Raw genomic sequence first — 16,229 nt, forward strand, 5'->3', positions numbered from 1 at the left:
CATGTAGCCACCCCTCCCCAGGCAGCAACCCCCATGTGGCGACAGACCTTTATTCACACTAGAGTACAGGGTGGCTGGGCAGTCAGCTGAAGAAGAACGTGGAATGCTTCACCTGCTCCAGGTCAAAGGTCCCTGCAGAGCAGAGGGAAACTGTGGATGCGATCTGGAGGCCCCATCCCCAGCCCACAGGGGTGGCCGCCCCGCCGGGGGTCCCACCTGTTGGAGGCACAGACAGCAGCGTGTCCTTTAGCCTGGAGACCCACATGCTCTTGGAGGTTCTGAAGGCAAAGACAGGGTGGGGGTGAGGCCAGGGCAGCCTGGGGAGAGGACAGTAGCAGCACTGGCGAGAGGGGGGCCCTTACCTAGAATCGGGGCAGAACCGCTTGAGGAGGAACCTGGACAGGTCATGGAGGATGGGCTGGCTGTGCAGTCGGACAAACTGCTCCCGGCAGACCTGGGGACCGGAAGCAGGGGAGGAGGGCATCAGCAGCCAGAAACCAGGCCTAAGTGGCGTGGAGAGTGGGCTCCCTGGTCAGGCAGGGTGGGGAGGAGGCTGGGGATGCGAAGCCACTAGTGGGAGCACGGCCACACCTGGTTCATGACCCCGACATCAGCCGCATGTGTCCAGAAGCAGTCGTGCACCGAGACGAAGGTCAGGCCCTTCCTGCAGCCAGAATGAGGGGCTCCTGTGGAGGCGCTGCACCTCAAGGTCCCCTCCCCACAATCCTCACCTCCCCCAACCCCCTCCGTTGACCCAGCTCTCACCTCAAGCCCCTCCCCACCACTCAGTGATGCCCACCCTCCTCCTGCCCACACCCCTGCGCATTCCAGTGGCTGTCTGTATGCACGCCCCATTCAGTGGGTAGGTGACAAGTTCTCCTCTCAGAAAATGCCTCTTTGCCACCCAACCCCAGCTGCTGCCTGATTCTCAGCTCCCTGTAGGGGGCTGCTAATGCTGGGCCCTGGTCCACCACAGGGCTCCATCCCAGGGTAGCCACCCAGGGGGAGGAGGGGTCAGGAACACAAAACTCCAGTGGACACCAGGCTCACAACAGCCACACACACCACCCCCCACCATGTGAGCAGCTGTTCCTAACAACCGTCAACACTTCCCACCAGGTCAGAGGAGCTCAGGATAAACCAGACACCTCTGCCCGCCCCTAGAATGTCCATGCATGTTGGGGGACCCTCAGAGGGCCAGCTTCACACTCAGAGCCCCTCGCCTACACCCCCACACGAGGACCCTGACCGGCACACCTGTAACAGTGCAGGGCCGTGAGCATCATGTGCGTGGAGTCCAGTGAGTGGATGAAGTTGGGTGGGAAGCCGTTCTTCTGCTTCAACGTGTTGGGCTTCCTGGCGGTGAGCGGGGTACACAGTCAGGACTCAGCCTGGCCACAGCCTGGCCCCCGCCCATCCCTACCCAGATGGCCTCCTGCATGTCTGCCTGTGCCCACACTCACTGGTTGGTGTCCACACTGCTGCTGAAAGTGAGGCTCTGGAGCCCGCCTTTTATCTGCAGGGTGGATATGGGGGACACAGAGGTGAGTCCTGCCCTGCTTAGTGGGGGTGGGGGTCGGGGACGGCACGTACCATGACCTTGGAGTCTCGGTGGTAGGGCTGGATGATGGGGACGCCCAGGGGCGTGATCCACTCCACAGCCGAGCCCGTGAGTGAGATGAGCCGGGCACTCTCAGTCAGCCAGCGCTGCAGGGACGGCCACCGGGTCAGAAGGGCTGGGTCTGGGGCCACAGCCCAGGGCAGGGGGAGGATGAGGCCTCACCTGGATGGACCGGGTGCCAGAGAACATCTCCTGGAGGCTGTTGAACACCTGGCGCACGAGGTAGTGAGATGCCTCCCATACGAACTCCTGGAGAAGAGTAGGGTGGATAGGGTTTGGGGTCCCTCGCAGGAAGTCCCCCCACACTCAGGGGGTGGGCTTGCTCTGGGGACCCCGCAGCGGGTAGAGCCAAGCCCCTCCATCAGAACTACCTACTGCCGGATGCGCACCTGGGGGAAGTCCTCGAGCTCCCGGAGGCGCCTCTCGATCTGCAGGCGGCCGCCATAGCGGGTGACACCATACACCACGGTCATCACTGTCTGCTTGACCACCTTGCGGCTAATGAAGCCCTCCAGCACCTGGGCCACCCGCACGCCCTGCTTGGCATCCTGCTTGCGGAATACCTCCACCTGCAGAGGCAGTGGGCGAGGCCACCCACCCAGAGGTGGAAGTTTCCTCTCCTCTTGTGGGTCACCCCCTCTGACACTTCCCAGGAACCCTGCTCACGGCCTGGTATGGTGAAAGCTGGTGGGCCATGGGGTCCAGCATCCAGGCCCTGGTGGGTTTGGGGGATCAGGGCATACAGGGGTAGGGGGAGGTCATGGTGCCTACCTGTGCAGCCACCTCACTGTACACGTCCTGTGGCAGGTCAGAGGGTGACAGGTTGACGGAGGTGGCCCCCATGCTGTCCCGGCCCAGGGCGGCATAGTGCTGGAGACCATTACAGGAGCCGTCCTGGGCAGGGGGTGGACAGTGACAGGCTGGGTGAGGTAGGCCAGTGTCCACGGTAGGGGGCTGGGGCTCCTGTTTCCCCAGCTCTGCTTAGGCAAGACCACCCTGGACCCGCACACTGACAGGCAGCCAGGAACCTCTGCAACGGGGAACTGAGGCACAGAGAAGCCCTACCCAGGAACACCAGCCAGTGCAGAGTGGACACCATGCCATCCCTCAGCTCCGTAGCCTGAAGAAACTTTGGCCAAGCCCACGAGGGATGGGCATGCTCCACAGCAAGGTCCCCCAGCTCACCTGGTGAACCGGAAAGTGGGAGATGTAGGTGGTAGGGTCGGGGGAGTGCACCACCTGGGCAATCTCCATGCAGCAGGCCAGGGTTTGCCACGGCTCATCCGCCTCCATCCACCACTTCCGGCCCTGTGGGAGGTAGTGGGCAGGGTGAGGCCAGGCCTGGGGTCTCCAGGCCCCACCCAGTGGGGTCAGAGCCAGCCTGGGAGTACTTCCTGGGCACAGGCAGCAGCTGGTTGGGCCCAGGTGGTAGGAAGACATAAGGAGGCCCTGGAGGCACGGAGAGTGATGGACCAGGGAGGGGACGGGCCTGGAGAGAGGGCCACTGTGGTATGAGAGGTGGCAGTGCTGTCCACGACCCAAGACAGAGCAAGAGGCCAGCAGGAGAGTGCCAGGAAAGAAGCAGGGGGCCGGGTTGCCTGCAGGGTTCCAAGGTGGGTGCCAGGGCAGCTGGGCGCACCCGATGGTAAGGGGTCAGAGCCCACCGTCATGGGTCGTTCAGCTGAGTCCAGGATGTCCTCCATCACCGCGTCTGCGTAGTCCCGGCGCGTCTGTAGTGACTCGCGCTTCTTGAGCCCTGTGAGGTTGACCAGGTGGATCTTGAGCCAGTCGAGGCCATGGGGGCCAAGTGGGCGGCCCTGGGCAAATTCCAGCAGCGCGCGGGCCAGGTCACTGCCAAGATGGTTGAAGTGTGGTGAACAGGGGTAGGTACGGCCTCGGAAGTCCATGTTGTGCGGCAGCCAGAAGACGTGGTTCCGCAGATGCTGGGCCAGCGACAGGCGGTAGAGTGCGTCTGCGCGCAGGCTCTGCATCTCCCGTGCCACCTTCAGCCGCCGTGCCAGCTCCCGCCGCATCTCTGCCTTGTCGGCAGGTGAGGCCTCGGGCAGCAGGCAGCCCTTGGGGGCCTGGCGGCCCTCGGGGGGCCTCGGGGCCTCGGTGGGCGGGGCGGGCACGCCCAGGCGAGGGCAGCCCTTGTCCCTGAAGAGGTCAAGCACCAGGTCGAGCACACGCCCATTGACACGCCAAGCGCAATTGCCCAGCTGAGTGAGGGCATCCAGAGCGCCGTGCAGCTCGGCAGGCGGGCAGCGCTCTAGCAGGAGCTGGTGCTGCTGGGTGCCCTCCAGGGACCGCATCATCTTGGTGGGGCTCAGCAGGAAGGCGCCCGAGTGTGGTGACGTCCAGGGCAGGGGTGGGCACAGCATGGGCACCTCCGTGGACTCGAAGATCAGTGTGCGCTCCGCCGCCGTCTCCTGCAGCTGAGTGAAGGCTGGGTGTGGCTTCAGGATCCCGATCTGGGGGCAGGACAGGCCAAGAAGTCAGGGTGTACTGGAGGCAGCGGAGGAAAACCCCAGGGTCCCCTTAGACGCCATGACCCTGAGTCCAGGTCCTCAGGGTCTGGAGCCACAGCAGGATCCCAGTGCCCCACAGCCCCTGGGGCGTCCCCTCTCCCTTCCAGCGCGGAAAAGCACCACTGGAGAAGCACCTGGCGGAAGCTGCGGAAGGAATACACGTGGTAGAGCACAGGAATGAGTGTGCTGGGGCCCCGGGGCGCTGCCAGGCTGCTGGGCATCTGCACGGCTCGTACCAGCACCTCTGCCAGCTGCTTGCCCAGCTGCACCAGCACAGACACGGGCCAGGGCTGCTCCGGGGGGGCCTCAGGCACGCCCAGCGCTTCCCAGTGCTGGCGAGGCAGACAGGGCTCTGCTACCTGTGGGTGGGAGGGTGGTTCAGAGAGCTGAGAGTCCAGGTGCAGAGCTGAAGACCCTGGCTCAGCCCCTGGCAACGAGCAAGGTTAGGTGAGGAAACTGAGGTGGAGTTTTGGGGCCAATCTGGCCATCCCAGGCAAGGAGGGAGAAGGGGAGGGGACCTCTGCTTGAGGCCTGGGGCACCCGGCCTGGGCCCCCTGCTCAGGCTCCCCAGCCTCACCTGGGTGTCCGAGGCCAGCAGGTGCAGGTACTCGGAGTAGCGCTGCTCCAGCTCTTCCACCTGGTTCCTGAGCCGCTTCCTCTTCAACACACGCATGCCCAGCTCGTGCGCCAGGAAGAGGAGCGACTCTCCATGCGGGGGCAGTGCCTGCAGGGTCTGAGGGGCAGCCCGGGAGGACAGCACCATAAGCCCCATGCTCCATCGGGACCACCTGACCTACCCCCCAACCCCCGCAGCAGCACTCCTCCCACAGCCCCCCAACCTATAGCAGTGGCCCTGTCCCCTCCTGGTGTGCACACCTGCAGCAGCAGCCCCACTAATTCCTTCTCACTGAGCAGGCACAGGTAGGGGAAGAGGGATGGGCGGCCTTCTGAGGCAGCACGGGCCTCACTCTCCTTGATCTCCTGCAGCTCCAGGGACAGCACCGACTCCCATTCTGCGCGCAAGGCCGCCAGGGTCTTCCGCTGGCGAGTCGGGGGGACAGGGCGGGGTTGTGCAAGGAGTCACCACTGTGCCCAGGCAACCTGGCCCAGCCCGGTGGTAGAGGTCCTGGCTCAGAGAGAGGACCTGGTGGGACAGGTGCTGGGATGAACCCTGCCCAGCGGATACCCAGCTCAGCAGGCAGAAGCACCCCCAGCCCCTTACCGCCTGTAGGACCTCCTCGGTCAGGAGCGGGGCCTTCTCCACGGACTCCACGGTGACAGTGGTGGCCATCTCCACTCCAAGCTGCTGTCGGAAGAGGCCCTGCAGCTCCTTCAGGGACAAGTGCAGCTTCGGGTAGGACACAGAGGGGTCCTGCTGGGGCAACAGGCTGCCAGTGAGGCCCCGCTGCTGACCTCTCCACCCACCAGAGTAGCGCAGTGTCTCCCTGGCCTGGGGTGCGGGGGGCGGGGGGCGGTGCTGGATACAGCGCGAGGCCCAGATGCTGCTGTTTTCTCTTCCAACTTGCAACTGTGTGACCCTTCTAAAGATAGGTACACTAAAGATAGCAAACCCAAAATATACATCCACACAAAGACTGGTCCACAGCCAGCCACAGGAGCCTGGTTTATGGTGGTCAAGTGTCCACCAAGGGATGATGGATAAACACCACGTGATCCCTCCACACATGGGCACCCCTCAGCTGTGAAAAAAGCTCAGATACTTGCTACCACCTGACCCTGAGAACATGATGCTCAGCAAGAGAAACAGACGCAGGACACACAGGGTGTGAGTCCACTGATGGGAAACATTCAGAACAGGCCGATCCACAGAGAGTGGGTTCCATGTTGTCAGGGGCTGGGGAGAGGGTAGGGGGTGACCACTGATGGGGATGGGCTTCCTTTCAGGGTTATGGAATGTTCTGGAAATAAAGATCAATGTACTAAAAACAACCCACTGGATTATACTTTAAAGGGTGAACTGCAGGTTAGGGGAAGCCTGTCCCAGTCAAAAAAGAAAACTCCTTTCGTCGCCCCAGGGATCTGGGTGTTATGCTCTCCTCCACCCTGGGAGGTGGCTTCACCTCATGCGCCCTGTGCCGCCTGCAGCATTAGCTGTGCAGTTTCAGGTGGGTACACTGGCCCTGCAATACCCCCATGCTGTGCCTAGGGTGCATCTCCATGTGGAAACCAAATATGGCAGGGTGTGGGCCCCCCTCGACAGGGCAGCCTCCCATCCACCAGCATGGGGTAGGGGGGCCAGTGCTGCCAGGAGAGACGAGGGGAGGGGCCGAGGCATCCAGTGACCACTCGCCCCCTTCAGGTTCCCAGATGCAGGCCCGCTCACCTTGGCATAGATCTCCTGGAGCAGTGGCGAGGTGTTGACCTGGGGTGGGGGCGGAGGTGGCGGCTGGGGGATGAACGCTGGTCTGGCCTTGCGCACAGCACGCAGGAGCTCCTCCCGCTCCTCGGCGCTCAGGGGCACAGCTGAGAAGAGCCCTTGCAGCGACAGCCTGTCCTGCTCCATCTGCTTCAGGCACCTGAGGGCACACACATCCAGCTGTTAGCACCAGCGGGGAGCCCCTGGGGTCCCATCCCAGCTCCACCACCACCCCCCACCCACCTTTGGATGGTGCTGGCATCCTGGTCCAGGCGCCCCATGCACTGCAGGGCGGCTGCATAGGACAGCAGGTCCGGGGCCAGGCCAGCATCTTTCAGCATGAAGAACACGTACATCAGCTCTTTGAAGGAGCCCTGGGGGGACCAAGCCAGGTGAGAGCTTGCAAGGAGGGTACAGGGGCGGGGGGGGGGGGGGGCGCCTGTTCCTTCCCCCAGTTACCCCACCACAGGCCTCCCAGCCAACTCAGTCAGCACCTTCCCCTTGGCCCTGAGGATCAAGGAGAAGTGCCACAGAGATGAGCATTGTCTGTGCCCTGCCCTGGGGCCCGCTCCCTGTCTGAGAGGTGAGTCTGCATGCAGGCTAGATGGGCCGGGGGCTGCCCAGTGCGGTAGTCACCAGGCACGCCGACCAGAGCTGTTTCATACCCAGTTTGGCAGCAGCAGGAGGCTGGTGCAGCTGAAGGAGATCGGCAAGGTCACAGAGAGCTCCACTGGACATGGCTAGTCTAGAACCAGACCATCTTTCCTGCCTTTCTAAACTCATAGGACTGTCACCACCACCAGGAAAACATGCACAGACCCTGCACAGCATCCCCCCTTTACAGCTCCCAAAACCCAGCAGGGCTCCCCGTTCTGCAGATAGGGAAGCCAAGGCCCAGAGGGGATGGGAAGGGTGTGGCTCGAGGGGACCACGTGGCAGAAACAGGAGGGCTGCCTGACACATGCACCTGGAGCCTGAGCAGAGGACATTGTCTGGAAGTAGGGTCTCTACAGGTGCTGTATACACCCTGGACGCTGTATGGCACTCAAGGCAGAGGTCAGGAAGGAAGGATGGGATGCAGGGAGGGGGCCTGCCTCGCCCTGACCTTGGATGTCAGGCCTCTGAGACTAACAGAAAACGCATGTCTACTGCTGGAAGCCTGCCGGATGGTTCAGCTGTTCTGGGGCCCCAGGAAGCTCGTCTAATCAGAAACCCGCCGCCCTGACAGAACTCTGCGCCAGCGGATGCCAGAGGGCCAGCACCGCAGGAAAGGAGACTGACGCCTGGAACTGAGCAGGCCTCCCACAAAGACAACGCAGGAAACCCCCTGTGACTGTTGCCGTGGAGACCCTGGCGCCTCCCAGGGCTGCCAGGCTGCTCTGGGCCCCATTCTGTGCGTGAGTCAGCACAGCTGAGGCCCTGTTGAGAACCTGCCTCCCGGAGCTGCACCTGCACTCGCAACCCTCCTTCACCGGCGCTAACTTTCTCCGATGCTCCTCAGATGAGGGTGCAGACGCAGAGCAGGGAGGGTGCTGGGGAAGTCGTCTCCACAAGGGTGCTTAGGCAACTCTCCTCAGCAGTCACAGGTCAGAGGAGAAGTCACAAGTGAAAAGAGCACTTCCCTTGAGGGAAGTAGCTAAAGCTGCACCCAGAGGGAAATTCACAGCTGTGGATGGCTGCACCATAAGGTTCTCGTCCCAGACAGGAGCATCGAAGAGGCTGCCCTGAGGAGGGCCTACAGCACCCCATGCACCAGAGCCCTGGCTGAGTAACCACACAGGAATGCTGTCTTCTGGCCCTTTTGTCATTTTCACATTTTCCATTGAGGGCCACGTGTGACTTATAATTAACAAGTCTAAAGAACTGTTAAATAGCCACACAAGAAAAGATGCTCAACATCACCATTAAAGAACGCAAATCAAGACTACAATGAGGCATCACCACACACCAGTCAGAATGCCATCATCAAAAACTCTCTACAAATAATAAATGCTGGAGAGGATGTGGAGAAAAGGGAACCCTCTCAACCTGTTGGTGAAAGTGAAAATTGATACAGCCACTACGGAGAATGGTATGGAGATGCCTTTAAAAACTAGGAATAAATCTACCATATGACCTAACAATCCCACTACGGGCCATATACCCCAAAAGAGCCACAATTCTAAAAGACACATGTAACTCAATGTTTGTTGCATTCTAAGTCACTTCAGTCGTGTCAGACACTTTGAGACCCTACGGACTGTAGCCCGCCATGGGAGGAAAGAATACTGAAGTGGGTTACCATTTCCTTCTCCAGGGAATCTTCCTGACCCAGTGATCGAACCCATGTCTCTTATGTCTCCTGCACTGGCAGGCGGGTTCTTTACCACTAGTGCCACCTGGGAAGCCCCCAAGAGGTGGTACATATATACAATGGAATTTTACTCAGTCGTAAGAAAAGAACAAATTTTGAAAAGTAAGTCCAAATGAGGTGGATGGACCTAGAGCCTGTTATACAGAGTGAAGTGAGTCAGAAAGTGAAAAACAAATATTGGATATTAATGCATATATATGGAATCTAGAAAAATACTGCTCATGAACCTAACTGTGGGGAACGAATGAAGACGCAGGTACAGAGAACAGACTTGCGGACACGGGGTAAGGGGAAGGTGAGGGCTGGACGAAGGGAGAAGGCAGCAGTGACATACACACACGATCGTGTGTGAAACAGACACTGGTAATAAGTTGCTATGTGACACAAGGAGCCCAACCGAGCGCTCTGTGATGACCGAGAGGGGTGGGGGGAGGGGGAGGTTCACAAGCGAAGGGTATTTGTATAATTATGGCTGATTTGCGTTGTTGTACAGAAGAAACCAAAACAGCATTATAAAGCAATTTTCCTCCAATTAAAAAATAAATCAATAGAGAAGGAAATGACAACCCACTTCAGTATTCTTGCCTGGAAAATCTCATGGACAGAGGAGTCCGATGGGCTACAGTTCACAAGGTCACAAAGAATCAGATAGGACTTAGCGACTAAACAACAACAAAAAGAGTAGATATACTGATAGTATATAGAGTAGATATACTGATTTGCTGTGCTACCTAACAACACTGTACATCAAATATACTCCAATAAAAAAATCTAAAAAAAAAAAAGCTGTCAGCATAATAAAAACTGAAGGCCTGACTCCTGGAGCTGAGAGACCAGAGTTGGGATCTAGGTGTCCCAGGTTGGCTCCCGCCTCCGACCCCAGCCCCTCACCTGGCGAGCCCAGCCAAGCATGACGATGTTGTACATGGGGAGTGTGAGCAGCTGCTGCTGTGGGGCCCGGCTGTGCTGCGCAACCAGCACGTGGTGGGCCAGGGGCAGGTGGCCCGTGAGCAGGCAGCATTCCAGAAAGGCCAGGAGCTTCTGGCGCTGGCCCTCCAGCCGGGATTCAGAGCCCTCATCTGCCTCCTGGCTCAGCCTCTGCGGGGCCTCCTGCAGCAGCCGGGCCAGCTGCTCCTCCCAGGGGCTCTGCGGCCTCTTGCGCTCCCACTGCTGCAGCTGGCCCGCCAGCTTCCTGCTCAGCAGCCGCGGCTCCATGCGCAGACGCTTCTCCCAGGTCGGCTTCTCCACCATCTTCGGCAGCTTCCCATCCAGCTGCTGCCAGCGCTTCCCTATCAGCTGCTGATCCTTGTCCAGCTTCTGTGCCCAGTGGCTGCTGAGCATGGGGACAGGCCCTTCAGCCCCAAGTGGGGCCTGCCTGGGGGGCCAGATGCCACCAGCCTCCGGCGCCTGAGCCACGGCCACCCTCTTCACCGTCACCTCCTCTGCTGTGCCCTCCGCCTGCAGTTGCCGCACCCGTGCCTCGAGCACTGTGGGGAGAGAGATGTCAGGGGACCCCGCTGTCAGGAGGGGGGATCAGTCCTGGGTGTGTGTCTGCTCACCACCAAACGCACAGGTCTGCCTGGGCTGCTCAAACCCAGCCCCGAAGGAGCTCCTGAAGTTGCCCACCACCTGCTCCTCAACATCCTCCCGCCCCAGCAGCTCTGTCCTTCCCAGGGCTCTCTCCCTCCAGGTCCAGCCAGTCAGTGCCTCCTTGGGGCTCTGCCTTCAAAATCTACCCACAGCCCCTGGCTCCTTGAATCCCTGCCTCCCTTCGCTGTCTCCACTCCAGCTGTAATGGCCTCAGGGCCTTTGCACATACATAAGCGTTCACAGCCATAGCCCACCCCTGCTCTGTGCTGCTTCACAGACAGCCAGCTCTCATGACTATATGGAGTCTGGGGCCACTGAGTTGGTGAACAGGGATCGACCACACCCAGGGAACACAGGGTTCCTGAGTGCCCAAGGCCACACTTCCACTAGCAGATCCATGCATCACTCTGTTGTGAGTTTTCCCATCTGATACACCTTATTTCGTACACATATCCGTGATATGTACATATACAATGGCCAATACTGCTAGAACTCACTCCTGAACAAACTTCGCCGATGAGACAAACTTTCTCCAAAAGGCACATTACAGTCCCCTGGAGCTGAGGGGCTCAAGACGGTCCTGCAGCACCATGCCTGGGTCCATTTTAAACTGCTAAACCACCAACACACAGCACAAAATGCAAACACAGGGCACTAGATATACCCTGAAAAGGACTCCTATTGACAGAGTGTCACCCAGCTCCACCTCAGCTGAGAAGGTGTACATTGACTGGGGTTTCAAGTAAAGTTCAGCTGGTAGGAGATTGTGCAAACACAGAATCCGCGAATGTGAGGACCTACCTGTGCCTCACCCACATAACATCAGCCCAGAGACAGGAGGGCCAGTCTGGAGCAGAAACACAGCAACAACAAAGGCACAGCCCCCACCTCAGTGGATGGAAAGTCAGCAGACACTTTCTGAACATGCAGGAGATGGTCAGTGGCAAAGTGCCAGAAAGGGCACGAGGTGGCCACATCTGAATCCCCTGGGGGGTGACCGGGGACAAGTAGGTACCCTGATCACACTGGTGGAAGCCAAGGACGCTGGCAGAGGCCACAGGGCTCTGAGGCCCTCAACAGGGGTGGAAAGGGAATTCTGCCAGAAAGGATACAGCCAGCTGGAGGGTCGAGACTGGAAAGTGACATGAAGTGATCACATTTTCAGACCCTGGGCTTTGCCTTAAAATAAGGTGGGTGAGAAATCAAAGAAGGTTGCTTCTAAGCTGGTAGGACCTGTGGTTTCACTTCTGCACGTTTGCGATTTTCTGAAATCAGGCTTTTCTTTTTAAAGGCTCCCACATCCCACTCCCGGCTGCTGGCCACTCACCGGACGTGGGGCAGGAGGGAAGCAGGAGGCATTGGACACCTGAGAAGGAGGGGACAGTGATGCCCCCAGCTCGCTCTGGAGATGCCAGGACCTGGCTGTCCATCCCCAGTGACAAAGACCACCAGCAGACCCTATCAGGCGCCAAGTCCGGGAAGTTGAGCCAGGACCACTGAAGTCTGGCATGCCACAGAGCAAAGCCCAGCTCTGCACACAGCAGGCCAGTCTCTCCAGCCACAATTTAGGCTTCAAGTCTCTCATCTATCAGGGCTTCCTTGAGAGTTCAGTTGGTAAAGAATCTGCCTTTAATGTAGGAGACCCCGGTTTGATTCCTGGGTCAGGAAGATCCCTCAGAGAAGAGATAGGTTACCCACTCCAGTATTCCTGGGCTTCCCTTGTGGCTCAGCTGGTAAAGAATCCGCCTGCAATGTGGGAGACCTGGGTTCGATCCCTGGGTTAGGAAGATGCCCCGGGGAAGGAAAAGGCTACCCACTCCAGTATTCTGGCCTGGAGAAATCCATGGACTGTATAGTCTATGAGGTCTCAAAGAGTCCAACTCGACTGAGCGACTTTCACTTCATTCTCTCATTTGGAAAGTGGGAGCCCCTGGTGGGTTTGGGAAGACAAGGGAACTATAAGAGCTCACTGCACCCAGCATTCACTTCACAGTGGCACCAAGGCGGACCTTGGACCACTAGAGAGCAGACTGACAACCCTTCTCAATGGGGTGGAACCAAGGAACCTTGGAGGAACGAAGGAGGTAGCTCCCAGCAGTATGGTCAGCGAGGTGACAGTGAGAAAGGAGCATCAGGACCAGTGCCCTGGGATCAGGCTCACCCTCCAGCAGTTCCGCGTGACCGCAGCCCTTCCGGCGGTCCTGCTCACAAGCGCTGGCAGACAAGCTCCTCTTCCGGCCCCAGACGCCACCGAGGGTCCCTGCGGGAGAGACCAGGGAGGCTGAGGCGGGCGTGTGTCAGGGCTGGGGCAGGGAGGGCCGTCGCAGGGTCAGCAATCGCAGGATCCGGGGCAAAGGAACCCTGAAGACCGTGCAACTGTCAGTGGTCACCCGTCTCAAAGTAAACACCACAGGGTAAGGGAAAAAGGAAACTGGGGCCTGAGTTCCAAGATAAATGGTTCCGCGAACTAAGGCACGGACAGTTCAAAGGTTAAAAACTCTAATTCGTAAATAGTGGGTCATGGGACTCCAAAAGAACCCAGGAATCAAAGGTCAAAGTGCACCGACGACCCCGGTCCGTAGAGTGGCCCAAGGGTGACTGAAAGCGGAATACAGTCACTCGGTTCGGCAGAATCACCAAAGCAAGTTAGCTGGATCCCTGGGGTCGAGAAGCCAAAGGTCACGGCGGCGGGTGAGGGGGCAGAGCAGCGGTCCTGGAGTCATCCCCGGGCCTCCCCTGCGTTACCTTCTTCGGCCAGGAGGCAGGGGTGGCCCTTCGGCCACAGGGCCCTCCGAAGCCCCGCCGCCCCGCGGCCACAGCGCAGCGCCGACATGCCGTCTGCACGCGGGACCACCGCGCCACCGCAACGCGCCTGCGCCGCCTGCGCCCGCCGGGAGTTGTAGTTCCGCGGCCTACGGCGGCCGCGAAGAGACCACGAACCGGGAAGGCACCAGGAGAACCACAACTCCCAGGAGGCAGCAGACCCTGGAGCGGAGCGGGGGCGGGGCATGAGCCGGTAGTGCCCGCCGATTGGCTGTTCCCTGTCCAGGAGGGGCGGGACAGAGCCGTTGCTTGGGCAACACTGTAAGCCATCTTTGGGAGGACCCGGAACCTGAGTTTTGTTGTTATTTCTGTTTAAAGCGGTGGTTTCCAACGTTTTTGGCACCAGGGACCGGTTTCGAAGACATTTTTTCCCTTGGGGCGGGGGAGGAGGAAGATGGGTTGGGTTTTCCTCACCACTTACCGCCTTCTGTGCAGCTGGGTTCCTAACAGACCACAAACGGCTTGAGTAGTGGCCCAGGGGGTTGGGGATCCCTGGTTTAAGGACTAGTCCTCGAATAATTGGGCTTCTTAGGTGGCTCAGTGGTAAAGACTCCACCTGCCAATGCAGGAGACACAGGAGACACGGGTTACATCCCCGGGTGGGGACGTTCCCCTGGAGGAGGAAATGGCCACCCACTCCAGTATTGTTACCTGGAAAATTCCATGGACAGAGGAGTCTGGGGGCCTTACAGTCCACGGAGTCGCAAAGAGTCAGGCACGACTGAGCACTCACGCACGCCAAATAATTAGGACACCATTCTGCAATTTACAGATTCCTGTCCATCTTCATTGATCCAATGATAGCTTTGGGGACGTAACTATTACTATCTCCAGTTTATCGGGAGGAAACTGAGGTTCAGAAGGTAAATAAAGTTGCCCAAAGACACATCACGAATATCAGAGACAGTGGAATGAAGGCCCAGGTCCCTCTGACTCCAAGCCCCAAAGCCAAGGGTAGGTTACATCACGGTGTTTCTTAAACTTTACCCTTATACACTCTTTCTGGCCTCTGCTTACCCACTAGTTTCCAGGGCCAGAAGTGGAGTGGGGTGGGGAGAGCAATGATAATTGGAATGAAATATTCCCTGGAGCCTGAAACGTCTCCACCCTAGTCTCCAGGCAGATCCCACTCAAGGGTGAGCAGGCCAGAGCTTTGGAATCAGACCTGAAAGGTATGCCCCACCTTATCATTCAGGTGGAGAAACTGAGGTCAGGGGAGGGAGTGTCTGTTCTGGGATCAGCTGGTATGTGAGGGATGATAATAGGAATAAGTGGTGTAACTTTCCTTCAAGCTGCAATCCTATCTATCTAATGCAAAAGCCTTGAGGTGAGAAAAATTGTGGATAAACTGTTGGAGCAGTGTTTGGGAGAGAAGTGGTTGTTGTTCAGTTGCTATGTTGTGTCCCATGCTATGTTGCTATGTTCTTTCTGACATGGACTGCATCACACCAGCCTCCCCTGTGATGCTATCTAACCATCTCATTCTCTGTCACTCCCTCCTGCCTCCAATCTTTCCCGGCATCAGGGTCTTTTCCAACGTTACCTCTTTGCATCAGGCACCTGAAGTGGCGGAGCTTCAGTTTCAGCATCAGTCCTTCCAATGAATATTCAGGGCTGATTCCCTTTAGGATTGAGTGGTTTGATCTCCTTGCAGTCCAAGAGACTCAGTAGAGTCTCCTACAGCACCACAGTTCAAAAGCATCAGTTCTTCAGCACTCAGCCTTCTTTATGGTCCCACTCTCGTATCCATATGTAACTACTGGAAAAACCAAAGGTTTGACTAGACAGACCTTTGTTGGCAAAATGATTTCTCTGCTTTTTTAATAATCTAGGCTTGTCATAGCTTTCCTTCCAAGGAGCAAGTGTCTTTTAATTTCATGGCTGCAGTCAGTCACTGTCTGCAGTGATTTAGGAGCCCAAGAAAAGAAAATGTGTCACTGCTTCTAGTTTTTCCCCTGTTTGTCATGAAGAGATGCAACCAGATGTCATGATCTTAGTTTTTTGAATGTTGAATTTTAAGTCAGCTTTTTCACTCTGCTCTTTCACCCTCATCAGGAGGCTCTTTAGTTCCTCTTCGCTTTCTGCCATTAGAGGGGTATCATCTGCATGCCTGAGGTTATTTATATTTCTCCTGACAATCTTGATTCCAGCTTGTGATTCATCCAGCCTGGCATTTTGCATGATGTACTCTGCATAGAAGATAAATAAGTAGGGTGACAATATATAACCTTGACGTACTCCTTTCCCAGTCCGTTGTTCCATGTCTGGTTCTAACTGTTGCTTTTTGATCCACCTATAGGTTTCTCAGGAGACAGGTAAGATGGTCTGGTATTCCTGTCTCTTTAAGAATTTTCCACAGTTTTTGTAATCCACACAGTCAAAGCTTCCCTCGTAGCTCAGTCAGTGAAGAGTCTGCCTGCAATGCAGGAGACCCGGTTCCATCCCTGGGTCAGGAAGATTCCCCTGGAGGAGGAAATGGCAACTCACTCCAGTATTCTTGCTTGGAGAATCCCATGGACAGAGGAGCCTGGCAGGCTATAGTCTATGGGGTCGCAAGAATTGGACACGATTGAGTGACTAAGCACACACACAGTCAAAGGCTTTAGTGTAGTCAATGAAGCAGAAGTAGATGTTTTTTTTCTGGAATTTCCTTGCTTTCTCTATGAGCCATACATGTTGACGATTTGATTTCTGGTTTCTCTGCCTTTTCTAAACCTAGCTTGTACAGCAACTTGTATATCTGGAAGTTCTTGGTTCACATACTGCTGAAGCCTACCTTGAAGGATTTTAAGCATTACCTTACTAGCATGTGAAATGTGTGCAATTGTACAGCACTTTGAACATTCTTCAGCATTGCTCTTCTTTGGGATTAGAATGAAAACTGACCTTTTCCAGTCCTGTGGCCACTGCTGAGTTTTCCAAATGTGCTGATGTATT

The 16,229-nt window shown here is 57.4% G+C and overlaps 1 protein-coding gene across 4 annotated transcripts; it reads right to left on the minus strand.

Annotated features, from left to right (window-relative positions):
* Positions 1-36: 36 nt before the first annotated feature.
* Positions 37-15,061, minus strand: POLRMT (RNA polymerase mitochondrial). Of its 4 annotated transcripts, none has more exons than XM_042250429.1 (21): positions 13,215-13,343; positions 12,631-12,729; positions 9,771-10,366; positions 6,770-6,900; positions 6,494-6,686; positions 5,372-5,521; positions 5,026-5,190; positions 4,727-4,882; positions 4,284-4,508; positions 3,286-4,092; positions 2,807-2,929; positions 2,393-2,515; positions 2,011-2,190; positions 1,784-1,870; positions 1,594-1,707; positions 1,464-1,516; positions 1,258-1,356; positions 592-664; positions 363-454; positions 217-278; positions 37-132 (listed from the first exon to the last, which is right to left on the minus strand). In XM_042250429.1, the coding sequence occupies exons 1-21, from the start codon at positions 13,300-13,302 to the stop codon at positions 83-85; spliced, it is 3,666 nt and encodes a 1,221-aa protein (XP_042106363.1). In that variant the 5' UTR covers positions 13,303-13,343; the 3' UTR covers positions 37-82. The 4 variants fall into 4 exon arrangements, with proteins under 4 accessions (XP_042106363.1, XP_042106362.1, XP_060272403.1 ...); XM_042250428.1 differs by having other exon boundaries at positions 5,372-5,524; XM_060416420.1 differs by lacking the exon at positions 9,771-10,366 and having other exon boundaries at positions 5,372-5,524; positions 13,215-15,061.
* Positions 15,062-16,229: the final 1,168 nt, after the last annotated feature.

The sequence above is a fragment of the Ovis aries genome, chromosome 5 (assembly GCF_016772045.2).
Source record: "Ovis aries strain OAR_USU_Benz2616 breed Rambouillet chromosome 5, ARS-UI_Ramb_v3.0, whole genome shotgun sequence".
Lineage (NCBI taxonomy): Eukaryota > Metazoa > Chordata > Mammalia > Artiodactyla > Bovidae > Ovis > Ovis aries.

Coding starts and splice junctions, on each gene's coding strand:
- POLRMT (XM_042250428.1), bottom strand. CDS start 13,302: ATGTCGGCGCTGCGCTGTGGCCGCGGGGCGGCGGGGCTTCGGAGGGCC. Junction 4,883..5,025: donor TAGTGGGGCTGCTGCTGCAG/GTGTGCACACCA, acceptor GCTGCCCCTCAG/ACCCTGCAGGCACTGCCCCC. Junction 4,509..4,726: donor TGCTGGCCTCGGACACCCAG/GTGAGGCTGGGG, acceptor TCCCACCCACAG/GTAGCAGAGCCCTGTCTGCC.